The sequence below is a fragment of the Anopheles stephensi genome, chromosome 2, assembly GCF_013141755.1.
Source record: "Anopheles stephensi strain Indian chromosome 2, UCI_ANSTEP_V1.0, whole genome shotgun sequence".
In the NCBI taxonomy this organism is placed as follows: domain Eukaryota; kingdom Metazoa; phylum Arthropoda; class Insecta; order Diptera; family Culicidae; genus Anopheles; species Anopheles stephensi.
Genome location: NC_050202.1, coordinates 73,879,521 through 73,892,508, shown reverse-complemented (window position 1 = coordinate 73,892,508; position 12,988 = coordinate 73,879,521). Strand labels below are relative to the sequence as shown.

At 55.1% G+C, this 12,988-nt stretch overlaps 3 protein-coding genes across 4 annotated transcripts in view; 2 read left to right on the top strand and 1 right to left on the bottom strand.

Moving 5' to 3' along the window:
- The window catches only part of LOC118507996, a 28,989-nt gene extending 21,242 nt beyond the window's left edge, over window positions 1-7,747 (top strand). For both annotated transcript variants that reach the window (XM_036047366.1, XM_036047365.1), the window contains 7 exons: window positions 1,010-1,116; window positions 1,191-1,382; window positions 1,460-1,641; window positions 1,709-1,832; window positions 1,916-3,461; window positions 3,544-3,679; window positions 4,403-7,747. In XM_036047366.1, the coding sequence (XP_035903259.1) occupies window positions 1,010-1,116; window positions 1,191-1,382; window positions 1,460-1,641; window positions 1,709-1,832; window positions 1,916-3,461; window positions 3,544-3,679; window positions 4,403-6,878 (4,763 nt within the window). In that variant the 3' untranslated portion in view covers window positions 6,879-7,747. The remainder of the gene's footprint in view (window positions 1-1,009; window positions 1,117-1,190; window positions 1,383-1,459; window positions 1,642-1,708; window positions 1,833-1,915; window positions 3,462-3,543; window positions 3,680-4,402) is intronic.
- LOC118508002 (O-acyltransferase like protein-like) lies at window positions 7,722-10,031 on the bottom strand. The gene is made up of 3 exons (XM_036047376.1): window positions 9,683-10,031; window positions 9,269-9,614; window positions 7,722-9,200 (listed from the first exon to the last, which is right to left on the bottom strand). Exons 1-3 carry the CDS (start codon window positions 9,921-9,923, stop codon window positions 7,805-7,807), a joined length of 1,983 nt encoding a protein of 660 aa, XP_035903269.1. The 5' UTR covers window positions 9,924-10,031; the 3' UTR covers window positions 7,722-7,804.
- A 34-nt stretch (window positions 10,032-10,065) lies between these two features.
- Window positions 10,066-12,651, top strand: LOC118508010 (lipase 3-like). The gene has a single exon (XM_036047394.1). The coding sequence runs from the start codon at window positions 11,269-11,271 to the stop codon at window positions 12,496-12,498; it is 1,230 nt and encodes a 409-aa protein (XP_035903287.1). The 5' UTR covers window positions 10,066-11,268; the 3' UTR covers window positions 12,499-12,651.
- Window positions 12,652-12,988: the final 337 nt, after the last annotated feature.

The window sequence follows — 12,988 nt, the reverse complement described above, 5'->3', positions numbered from 1 at the left end:
ATATCAACGACATGCGAGTCATTTACTGAGTCGAAACATTGAAAGAACTATCTACAGTTTACTATTTACTGTACATTTAAAAATTGCAGTTAGTTGAGCCACAAGAACCACCTTCCACGTGGAGGGAAGTCATGCATCGCGCGCCCGAATCCGTTAAGCGACTCGCAATTCCCCGGAGCTGCGGATTGCTTTCTGGTTCCTAACCCGACCAGCCCGATGCCGTATCTAATCCGAAAAACGGTTTCTTAATTTCATCGGTTATGATTTTTTCGCTTTTCGGGGGGGGCGGGGGGGCGAGTAGTGTTCGTCTTCTTCTGACCACGGCGTGGTTGAAGCTGCTGCACCTTTGGCACACAAAACGGTCCACCATTTAACGCCTTTAAACGCGCCGTCATTAGTATCTGTTCCACGGCACGGTACCGCAATGGTTGTGTGGCATCGCCGCGGAACCCCACGTTTGACCCAAATCGGGAACGGGGCACACACACACACACACACTTACTTTCTGCGCCGGTGGCGGCGCATTTTTCCAAGGCGGCAGAAAAGCAACGTAGAACGAGTTCCAAGAAGCTCGGCGAGTAGAAAAGGGACATGGCATGCACTTGTTATTGGGGAGGTTGCAAACGGAAAAGATCGTTTGCCGGTCGGTGTACGTTTACGATCTCACCCCGTGAAAGCTTAGCTGGAAGAAGCGGAAAAACAAAACACGGCCGGCCGGGAAAGATACTTTTCTCAGTTAATAAATCCGAAATTTATGATACGATGGAGCATGGCCGAGAGCTTGATGGCGCCGTAACTTCCACGTGAAGGAGCCTTGTACCTTCAGGTCCAATAAAATGGTCGACGAGTGGGAGCTACACACTACGTCCCTTACGGAGGCGTCATCCACCCCTTGCGGGAGAAATGTTTTAGAAAGCATAGCAAACGGACAGCGCTTTTTACCCATCCCAAAAGTCTACTTTTTGCGATACTAAAATGCAACCCTTCCCATTCGCCTTCTTTTTTCCAGATGATCAACGATTTCATCCTTCCAACGAATTCTCACACTACGGGAAAATAACGCCCCAGCTGCGACACGGACGGCATAAACGATCCTTAACAAATACGCGCGAAGAGGTAAGGCACAACGGCACGGGAACTACTACCACCGACCATTCCATGACTTAATGCACCCTTCTCCATTTCCACAGAACGGTCTGCACGCGTCGCATTTAACCTTAAGTTATACATTAAACGAAGCTGATGTGATATTAGATTTACAACTAAACAAGGCGCTCATACCGGACACCCATTTCCTCAGCTATCAGCTGCCGAACAGAACGGGCAAACGTGTCGTACGGTACGACCGTCGGCCGGAGGAGGTGGATCTTTGCCACTACTATGTACGTATCGGGCAACTAGAGCTTTAAACATTGCGTCTCGAACTGAATGCTAATGTCCGTCCCTCTAATCCTTCCAGGGCAAAATACGAGGCAAACCCGACTCCAGTGCGGCCATTACAACGTGTGGCGGTGAGACGGAAGGCATTCGAGGAATCATTATCGATACCGACGATACGTACTACATCGAGAGTCCGCGGACGAATGTGAAAAGCAACGACGGCACGGCAAGGATCGACCTTGGCGAACACTTTATCTATCGGTAAGTCGTCTCGATTAAATGGTTCCTCCGGTTTACCGATCTAAGCTCTGCCTCCCATTACGTGCAGCCACTCCGATTTAGTTCCCGGTGGTCCAAACGGCGGTGGACAACATCGGTGCGGTTACGACGGGGGACACATCAACGCTACCCACGATCCTGACCTATACGCGCAACATATGGCAGCACCGAGGGTATGCTCCACGCTAATGGATTAAGCGTGCAATTTATGAGAGCCAGAAGCTGATTATAAACTTAATAAATTACCTTTTTTCAGCGCGAGAAACGAGCCACCACCTCCTCGTCCGGTTCGCCCAAAATCCGCGGACCGTACAACGCGAACAAGTACTCGAGCTACGTGGAGCTGGTGATCGTGGTGGACAACAAGATGTTCAAGACGATGCGGGAAAACTTTAAAACCGTCCAGCAGTACTGCAAGGATATCACGAACATCATCAACGCGCTGTACGAACCGTTGAACATCTTCGTCGGGCTGGTCGGCGTGGTCGTGTGGAACGAGGGCGACGAGATCGAGCTGTCGAAGGATGGCGAGGTGACGCTGAAAAACTTTCTGCACTATCGCAAGAAAACGCTCATCAAGGACCACCCGAACGATAACGCGCAGCTCTTCACGAAGGAACACTTTGACGGTGGTGTGGTCGGGAAAGCGCTGAAGGGGCCGATCTGTACGTACGAATTTTCCGGCGGGGTGGAGATGTACCACAGCGAAATAATCGGCGTGCAGGCGACTACGGTTGCGCACGAGATGGGCCACAACTTTGGCATGGAGCACGATACGGCCGACTGCGAGTGCCCGGAGGAGCGGTGCATCATGTCCGCATCCAGTTCGTCGATCGCACCGAAGCACTGGAGCCGGTGCAGCATCGATCAGCTGAGCTTGGCGTTCCATCACGGCATGAACTACTGTTTGATGAACAAACCGGCAAGCCTGTTCGATTCGCCCGTCTGCGGGAATGGGTTTGTGGAGGCGGGCGAACAGTGTGACTGCGGGCTGCCGGACTACTGTGACAATTCGTGTTGCGATCCGCGCACCTGCATGCTGCACGCGAACGCATCGTGCGCGACGGGCGAATGTTGCGATCTGCGGACGTGCAAGCCGATGGTCGGTGGGACGGTTTGCCGCCAGGCGGACGGTGAGTGCGATCTGCCCGAGTACTGTTCCGGCGAGTCGGAGTACTGTCCGGGCGATGTGTTCAAGCGCGACACGGAAGCGTGCGATGGGGGTAAAGCGTTCTGCTATCGGGGCGCGTGCCGATCGCAGAACGATCAGTGCCGGTTGCTTTGGGGGCCGACGGGCAAATCGTCCGAGCAGTGCTACGTGAAGAATGAGGACGGTAGCCGGCACGGCAACTGTGGGTACAATCGGGTGAAGAACGAGTACGTCAAGTGCGATGAGGCGGACGTGCACTGTGGCATGCTGCACTGTCGGCATCTGAACGAGCGGCTCGAGTTCGGGATGGAATCGGTGGCGATACTGTCGCACAGCTTCATGACGTACAACGGTAGCGTGATACCGTGCCGGACCGCGATCGTGGATCTGGGGCTGCAGAAGGTGGACCCGGGCCTCACGCCGGACGGGGCCAAGTGTGGCGAGGGCAGGATGTGCCTCAACCAGATGTGCATGTCGGTGGAGAAGCTGCGGGCGGGCGGCAGTGGGGCGGCGTGTCCGGAGAATTGTAACGGCAATGGGGTGTGTAACAGCGAGGGCCACTGCCATTGTGAGCCGGGCTTTGCGCCGCCGCTCTGCATCGAGCACGGGTTCGGCGGGTCGCTCGACAGTGGACCGGCAACCGACCCGAATGGTGAGTAGAAGTGTGCAACGCGTTCGTTCCCATATTAATTCCCGAAAATCATTCTCTCTCTTTCTTTCCGCGCGCGCTCCAGCTACCGACGCCTTCCGTCGTATTTTGTTCATCTTCTTCTGTGGCGTCGTCCCCACGTGCTTTATCATGTTCCTGGTCATCTACTATCTGCGCAACGGGCACATGTTCAACGGCAAGCGCAAACCACCACCGAACGCGTACGTACCGCGACAGTCCGCCGCTGTCGTTTCCTTTTCCGTCTCGCGTACTGCTGCACCTTTGTCGAGTGGCGCTGGGGAACGATGCTCTGCGCAGTCCCGTGATAGACGTGCGGCGGTGGTGATCGGTGAGGTGCAGCTCGTCTCGAGCACCAACACCGCCACGCTGCGGAAGGCACCCGAAATACCTGCGAGAGCAGCACCGGCCACCGGCCAAAGACACGTCTTGATCGGTGATATGCGGCTCGTATCGAGCACTAATCCAGCGCTGCTGAATGCTAGCACCGAGCTGCACCTTTAGTTGTTCGTTGCATGGCACGGATTGGATATGGCAAAATGCTTGCTTACGGAGGCAATTTGGCAACAGCCAGCCCGTCAGTAGAAAGTAGTAATACAGTTGTGTTTGTGTGTGGGTGTGTGTGTCTGTGTTCTTTCTTTGTTTTCGTTGTCCTTCTTCCCAATGGTGGTGGTTAATAGATATCGGTAGCATGGGTATGTGTATTCTGTAGTTCTGTTTTCCTAGTTCAATCCCTTCCTTAGTGCCCCGTATGCTAATTTTAACACTTAACTCCTTTGCCTGGTAAACTTTATAATATACTAATCTTTTTTGCTAATTCTTGTATGTTTATCAAATTATAAGCTTACTGCATGTGGCATGCTCCCGTTCCAACGGTACGATGCGAATGAAGCCTAAGATTTTCGATCTCGTTCCGATTTTTCCAGTTTGACCACACACATAAAGCCGGACGGTTCGCATTCGGCCAGCTCGACCCACACGATCCTACCGTCCTCACCGAATTCGCCCGACTCGGACATGAACGCGGCGCTCCTCCGGCCGTCGTCCACGATCGGCGCCAGCAGCACGGTCGCCCCGAACGAGTCGGACTTTGTGGCCAACAACAACATGTTCGGTAAATTTAAAGGATTCACCCTGCAACCCCTTCCCCAGTCCACTACGGTCGGCGGCGGCGGTGGCGGTGGCGCCGGCGTCGTCCCGGGCGGTCACAAAAAAACCCCCAAGGTGGCGTTCGTGCAGCCGGTCAGTAAGTATAGCGAGGACAGGACGAGCAATGCTGTCCCGGCCCGTGCTGCACCGCCCGTACCCGTACCGCTCAAAACGCTAGCCCGTGACAGTAGCCACAGTGACCGCAGCAGTAGCTTAGATAATGTAGCGACCTACCATAAACCGGCAGGTAACGGCGTACCGTTCCGCGTCAACGGCTGCAAGCTGGCCAACCACGAGCATCAGCTAGATTCGGCGTCCGCCCCGGCACTACCGCCCGCCAACCCTGGCTCCACCGCTAGGCCGATCATTTCCAGCCCGATCCTCGAGTCGTCGACGTCGAGGGAGCTGGTGGTGGCTGGCGTCACGCAACAAGCATCGAATGTTCCTATCCGCCCGGCACCAATGCTTCCTCCACCGGCCAGCGCCAGCGAGGTGGCCTCCAATCCATCCACAGCGATCGCATCCGACACGTCGAGCACGCTGTCCGCCGAGGTACTGATCAATCCGGTCAGCAAGGATAAGAAGGTGAAGGACAGCAAGCTGAACCGCATCACGTCGTACCTGAAGAAGGAAGAGAAGCCCCCGAAACCGGAACCGAAGCAGCTGAAGGTGATCGACAAGGAGAAGCTGCGCAACATCGACATCTCCGCCCCGATACCGATCGAGCAGAACAATCCCGAGCTGGCGAAGAGTATGCCCCGGTTGGCCGACATCAGCGCGCCGGGCGACGAAAAGCAACCGGCCGCACCGGTGACGGGTGCATCGGTACAGCGCGCCAAAAGCATGCGCGACCCAGAATCGACCGTGGGGAATGCGCAGCGTAAGGTGCGCATCGTTGACGATCGGTCCGAGCGATCGGAGAATGGTTCGATCGGTGGCAGCAGCACGGGTTCGGGAAAGAAGGGTTCGGGAGCGGGTCTAAAGCGACCGCAAAGTATGGTCGGCATGAGGCCTTCCATTCCACCGCCGAGACCACCGGTACCGGGCGGAGCCGTCGTCGGCGGCGAACCAACGACGGCGTTGAAAATTCCCGGCGTGCCTGGCTATCAGAACCCTCCGCCGCCGAAATCGGTCCGCATCCTTACACCGCCCGGTGCGCGGGAGTACGACGATTGTCGGGACAGTGGCAACGGGAGCGGGGGACACTCGTCGCTCGGTTCGGACAATATTTACTCCGTGATCGATGAGTCGCCCTCACCGCCAAGCATTCTCTCGCCACCGGCCATCTCTTCCGGTGGCAGCTCGGAAAGCATGGGCTTGTTGGGCGAAATCGTGCACGAGATCGAGAGCCGCAATGGTGACTCGGTGTACATTGCGTCCACACTGCGCCGGGGCGACGGTGGAAGCAGAAAGTCTTCGTCCGCCGCAAGCCAACCGACGACGACCGAGAGGACAGTGCAAGCCGCCACGTTAGCGTCGCCCGAGCGCGAGGAGGATGACGAACCGACGTACGTTAACACGTCGGAAATCATCGACGACGATGACGATTTCGACGCGACGGAAGACGACGATGACGAGCTGGAGGATGACAGTCCGGTGCCGAATCGCAGCTCGGGCCTCAGCACTACGTCCAGCGGTTATTTGCGACCGTCGGCCATCAACAGCACACCGATCGCCCGGGTAACACCGTCCACTGTGCCGGTGGACAAAGCTTCGCCGGCGGGCGTAAGCAGCTTCAAATCTACCGCTCCTGCCACCACCACCGACGTGTTGAATCAAATCAAGTTCCAAGGTCCCACGGCCAAGGCCGGCGGCGAACCGGCGGCGAAAAAAGCAGCAGCAGCGAACGGACCGTCCGCAACCGGTTCGTCCTACAAACCGTACCACAGCGTACTGACGAACAATGCGCGCGCCGGTTCGGTGGTGGCCGCCGCCAAAGCGAAAATCGCATCGGAAAAATCGAACGGCACCGGTCCTGCCACCAAAAAACTGCCTTCACAAGCGAACGCATCCGTCCGCACGCGTACACCGTCGCCGCGCGGTAGCATCGCCAACGGTTCCCTCCCGAACGGGACCGTACCGGGGAAGGCGACGGGCGCGGCTGCACCGTCCACTACGAAGCCGAAAACGGCCGCCAAACCGGCCACGATCACCGGCAACAACGGAAAGCTGCTGACGGCTGCCGCCCGACCCGGCCCCGGCAAAGTGTCCAACGTGGCATCGTTGCAGCAAAAGTTTGAAGGACGAAAGTAACCCGTGTGCTGCCCCCCTGTGTAACGTGTTTTGTTTTAAAATCAGTTTTGACGCGATCGTGCGATAGAGCACGGGCACGAGAATGTGGTACATAATAATTATTTATACCTTTTCGCGTCGTGCTGCAGGCACGAAAAAAGAAGAAGCCAGGAGCGGTACGATTTGATAGGACCAATTAATTAGCTGTATGTTCGGTTATTGTATGGACAAGGTGAAAGGGGTGACCGACGCCGGGGGGTTAACAACGTTGAATCACCTTATCATCGGGAAAAAAAACCCCATTTCGATCGATCCTTTTAGCCAATGTATGTAATTGTATCGATGTGTTCAGTAAGTGTGCTACGCAGGAGCCAAAGAAAGAATGCTACAATCGCGGGAGGGGGGGTGGCTCGGGCGTTCGGGGTTGCCGTAAAGCAGTTTCGGTGACAAAAAAAAAAACCAATCCCCGTGCTACGTTACTACTAACTCGTTAACGCGAGAAGAGCGTTGGAGAATCAAAAGAAGAAATTCGCTGTAAATATTTGTAAAACACCGATGATGCGTAGACGCTGCCGGCGGACCGTGTTTCTAGATGTCTTTATTTCCAGCTGGATGTTATATCCTTCCCGTGGAGGAACCACACACACACACACACACGCTTAAGCTAAACTCTCACTGGATACACATCAAACTGGTTGACTGGCAGGGGCCGAATCGAATGGAACGCGTTCCTTTTTCGCGCCTACCCCTGCCGAAAGATGACCTGATGAAAGTGCAGTGTAGTTCCATTTTCGTACTGTAGTGAGGCAGAGAGTTGTATCGAGAGAAAGAAAAACAAAAAAAACACACACACCGAGAACGAAATACGGTTTAATAATAAAAACAACAAACAAAGATGTCATTTTTATATTCAAAACTGCCGGAATCACCAAATCACTCGAAACCCCCTAGTCCGCCGCTTGCTTCTTCCGAAACACATGCCTTTCCAGCCCAAAGAACGGATACTCGAACGCCGCGCACCAGACCGTCCCCATGACGGCACTCAGACAAATCAACCCGAACGAGGTGTAGAATACGTTGACCACGGTAAATTCGACGGGAAATTTGAGCGCTTGCGTCAGCGTGATGGCCTGGATGGCAATGTGCACGAGATACATCGAGTAGGACAGCCGGGACAGGGGTTGCCACAGCGGGCAGCCGAGAAATCGATCGACTATTCCTCCCTGCTCGTTGATGCACACGAATATGACCCACATGACGGCGAACGCCCAGAACGAGCGGTGCAACGATTCGTAGAACGCGTCCGCAATCGGCAGGATGCGCGTATAGTCACCGATGTAGAGCTGCTTCAGCGACCAGCCCGTCACGAGGAGGATCGCGATCGTAAACAGCCAGCCGAGTGCGAGCACCGGTTTGGAGAGCTTTACCCGGGCGCCGCGCGTCAGATGCAGCACGTACCCGAACAGAACGCCAAACAACCAGACGGACATGCGGGCGTGCGTTGGATGGTACGTTTTGCGCGGCATCAGCCCATCGCCCCGTGGAGCGGACCGATTCAACCGGTACTCGTTCACCATGAACGTGGCAAACACGCAGCTGATCGAGAGCAGCGCGAGCAGCACGATTGCCGGTACGAACCGTTTGCCGTGCCGCCACAGCAGATAGACCAGCAGCGGGGCCACAACGTACAGCTGCATGTCCACCGACAGGTACCAGGTGTGCACGAAGCACATCGACTCGTAGTGTACGTAGTTCTGCACGTACAGCAACGCCGACCACCAGCTCTTGTGGCACGCGGTCAGCAGCTCGTCAGCGACCAGCTTGTGAAGCACTCCCTCACCGACGACATCGACGAACGCAATGCCGAACAGAATGAGCGCCGCATAGGCGGGCGTAATGCGGATGATGCGGTGCAACCACAGTTCCCACACCTTTAACCGCTTCGTCTGTTCCAGCTCGCGCAGCATCTTGAGCGATACGAGCATGCCGCTAAGCATCAGGAAAATGTCGACCGCTTTCCCGCCCAACCGGTGGAACAGTACGCCGAAGTAGCTTTCGGCGTAATCGCGCCGCACCGGGATGTTGATCGTCGGTATACCGAGCGCCGAATCGTGCACGTGATTCACGATGATCCACAGCATGGACAGTGCCCGCACACCGTGCACACACTCGAGCACACCATCCTTGCCGACGGTGCGCGGTACGATCCGGTACACGTGGACCACGTTGGTGTAGAAGGAGAAGCGTTTCACGTACCCGGGAGCTTCCCGCTTCCGGTAGAAGAAGATCAGCTCAACGAGTGTGGCCAGCAGCAGGACCGCACCGTACACCGAAAACAGTACACTGGAAGCGAGGAAGTGAGAAAGGCGATAAGATTAGCGACGGCGCGATGGCAGGCAGACACAACTCACATCGCTACGATTGTGACCGCCCGATAGGGTTTGGCCTCATCACGATAGCAGAACATTGCTAGCTGCTGCCCATTCACCACCAGCATCTGATTCGGCGCAAAGTAGGCGTTGGTCAGCTGTGCCACCAGGGCCGGTTCGCAGGCATCCGGCAGGCAAACACCGTACTGCAGCGGCGCAGACGGTGGCAGTCCGGTGCGGCTCAAGTCCACGTAGAGGGTGCAATGCTGCCCGCCAATCTGCGTCAGTGCGCCCTGGTGCGAGATGCGCCGACATTGGTCAAAGTTGCCGAACGCAAACACATTGCCGAACAGTATTCCGGCCGGGTTTTTACCCCACGCATCGTACACTGAACGGAGGAAGAGTGGGTTACTTAACAAGGTATCATCACCTGGCCCAGCGATGGCCACTACTCACTGCTAAGAGCCCACGGTTCGCCAGCATCGAACGAGCTCGCAAACACAGCCAGCTGATTAAGGCAGGCGTGATCGGTGGCGGACGTTGCGTTCCATAGCTGTGGCACACGCTTCAGATGCTCCAGCAGCTCGAGCGGTATTTGGTTTATCGTTTGAAACTGGCCATTCACACGAGGGACGACCACCGCTGCCAGCATGGCGACACTAGCAACGACGAAAAGCGGAGCGCTGGTGAGCGCCATGTTTGGACGACAACGCACAACACTACAGGATCTGGCCACAGACTGGTGCCATTTTGGGTGGTGGTGCGCAACTTAATAACCGATTACCGAGCAGTTCCTTCTAGCCGATAACAGGTGCGCCATCGGATAAGATATTCGGCAATCGATCGATCAACAAAGGAAATGCGATTGAAAAGCCCCGTGACCAGTGCCGTATCATCATATCGCTTCCAGTTCGACGCTGCTTCCGATCTGCGCTCGGTTCGGTGGGTGTGTGGAAGAAGAATGGTTATCACCCGACGGATTCCGCGACCGCTTATCATGCAGTTGAAATTGTTAACCGTCGAGAGTAAAGACATTTTGGCGCTCGGTATAGTGTACGACTACCCACTGGCCAACTTTGTCACATGCCGCCGCATCTACGTTGCATTTGAAAGCGCAGGTCACGCGCACTTTCGGGCAGACATTCGGGTGGTCTGAAATCTCTGCTCGCTTCGCGGTTAAAGTAGCACCACAAGCTTAGCTCCGTACCGCTGTAAACAAAGCACTTTCTCCAGGGGACGGTGCTCTTAGGGGCACCAAACGGGGCACGATAGATATCGCCCGACAAGACCTTATATCCTACATGATCTATTGAACAGGAGAGCAGTGCTTGTAGCAGGCTTAACGCCAACAGACTCTCCCCCTACTGGGGCAGTTCCCTATCGTGGAAGTACCTTATTTCTTCGGTATACCAGCGGTGATACGCTCTAGAGTACCGCTATCACCCTTATCATCATCGGTCAGGTGTGCTGATAACAGCCCAGTACCTGTGGAGTCTCAAGTCTCGTTATGTTGTTTGAGTATGAATCGAACGTATCAGGAGAACAGACGGTAAGGTGGTGAACCGAAGTTCCATCTGCTTAGCAGGGCAATGAAGATAAGAGCCGCCCCATCGTGTGCCATCGTGGGTTATTTTTTTTCTAAATAAATAATCCACTGAAGTAGCTATCAATGCACCGAACGCGGATTACACCGCCAACTGAAACGGCAATCGACAAGCTTTATCCGGTGAGATTGCGGGGTACGGGCGGTCCATTATCGCGACAGATTTCCGATAAAGGTGTCTGATATCCGCACCAGAAATATTGCTTCTGATTTGACGTCCCAGCAATGACGGGGCCAATTTGGCTCGGTGGCTCTTGGCGTGGGGTCACCAATGATTAGGAATTATTTTGGGGGGCGGGCGAACAGATAAACGGAATCTTGGGAGCTCTCGGCACTCTATAAAAGACCCACGCGGAGGGATAGATTCTGCAAGAAAGAATAGCTAGCAATCGTCAGAACCTCACCAGCAACCAGTGTGAGGTGGACGCTCAAGGAAGCAATGGGGAAAGGCGTAGAATTACTGTTGGTGTTGGCGATCGGCGTGTTTGGAATCGCCAATGGAGCAGCTGTTCCAAGATCACCGTTGTCCACTAGAGACACGAACCTGCCGATGAACTTCACCGCAGACATCATACTGAGGGATGGATACTTTCTCGAGCAGCACGAGGTAACGACGGCCGACGGGTACATCCTGACGATGTTCCGCATCCCGGGCAGCCCAGCAAACCCGATCCGGCAGGGCAAGAACGTAGCCTTCCTGATGCACGGTCTGCTAAGTTCGTCGGCGGATTATGTTATCTCCGGACCGGGGCGAGCCCTCGCCTACATGCTGGTGGACGCCGGGTACGATGTGTGGATGGGTAATGCTCGCGGCAACACCAACTCCCGACGCCACATCTTCCACGATCCGGACGCACGTAACACCAACTTCTGGGACTTTAGCTGGCACGAGATCGGTTACTTCGATCTGCCGGCCATGATCGATTATACGCTCGCGTACACCGGCCACACGTCGCTGCACTATGCGGGACACTCGCAGGGCACTACCTCGTTCTTCGTGATGGCATCGCTGCGGCCCGATTACAACAAGAAGATACGCTCGATGCATGCCCTAGCTCCGGTAGCTTTCATGAGCAACCTGCGGTCACCGTTCGTGCGCGCCTTTGCACCGTTCGTCGATCAGCTCGAGTGGATAATGAATATGTTGGGCGTGAACGAGTTCCTGCCGAGCAACGACATGATGATAATGGGCGGTCAACGTCTGTGCGAAGACGAGTCACCGTTCCAGGAGGTGTGTGCCAACGTGCTGTTCCTGATCGGTGGTTTCAACTCGCCCCAGCTCAACCGCACCATGATTCCGGCCCTTCTGGAGAATGCTCCGGCCGGTGCCTCGGTGAACCAGCTGGTCCACTACGCCCAGGGCTACAACTCGGGACGCTTCCGGCAGTATGATTTCGGGCTCACGCTAAACCTCATCCGGTACGGTTCGATCCGTCCACCCGACTATCCGCTGCATCGTGTGACGGCTCCGGTGGCATTGCATTTTAGCGACAATGATTGGCTGGCGGCAGTGTCGGACGTTCGCCAGCTGCACGGCGAGCTATCCAATTCGATCGGTCTGTTCCGTGTGTCTGATCCGCGCTGGAACCATCTCGATTTCGTCTGGGGTATCGATGCCAACACGTTCCTGTACGAGCGGGTGATTAGCTTTATGGACCGCTTCAACTGATATCGGAACATTCCTTGCGCTACAGGTGGACGCAAAGAAGGTAGATTAGGAAGACCACATCAACAGTGTGGTACAAGCTTATTGGCACAAATGGGAGGGATGTTATGGAAGGCCCAGGAGCTAAAAATATAACATTTATGATTCCCTAACCGATTTCGTGATTTGTTTTAGGCACAGATTTGCTTGTCCTTTTGGGTTTGACTAGCCTCTCGCGCAATCTGACCAATGATTCCAATTAAACTCGGGACAGGTTTGGGTCCCCTTTCCATTGAATGCATGAATGCTTTCCATTCATAGTTTAGCATTAACCTTTGGACACTTCTCCTAAAAAAAAGGGCAATACTGGCGAAACGCACCGCGCCACACTGTTTTGTGTTCCCAAAACATCCAAATCCGCCCAGAAGCACAATGCGTCGTTCCGATTTTCGTCCGATCACAATGTGTTCGATAAGATTCCAAAACACGGCCAACAGTGTGATAAGGTTACGGG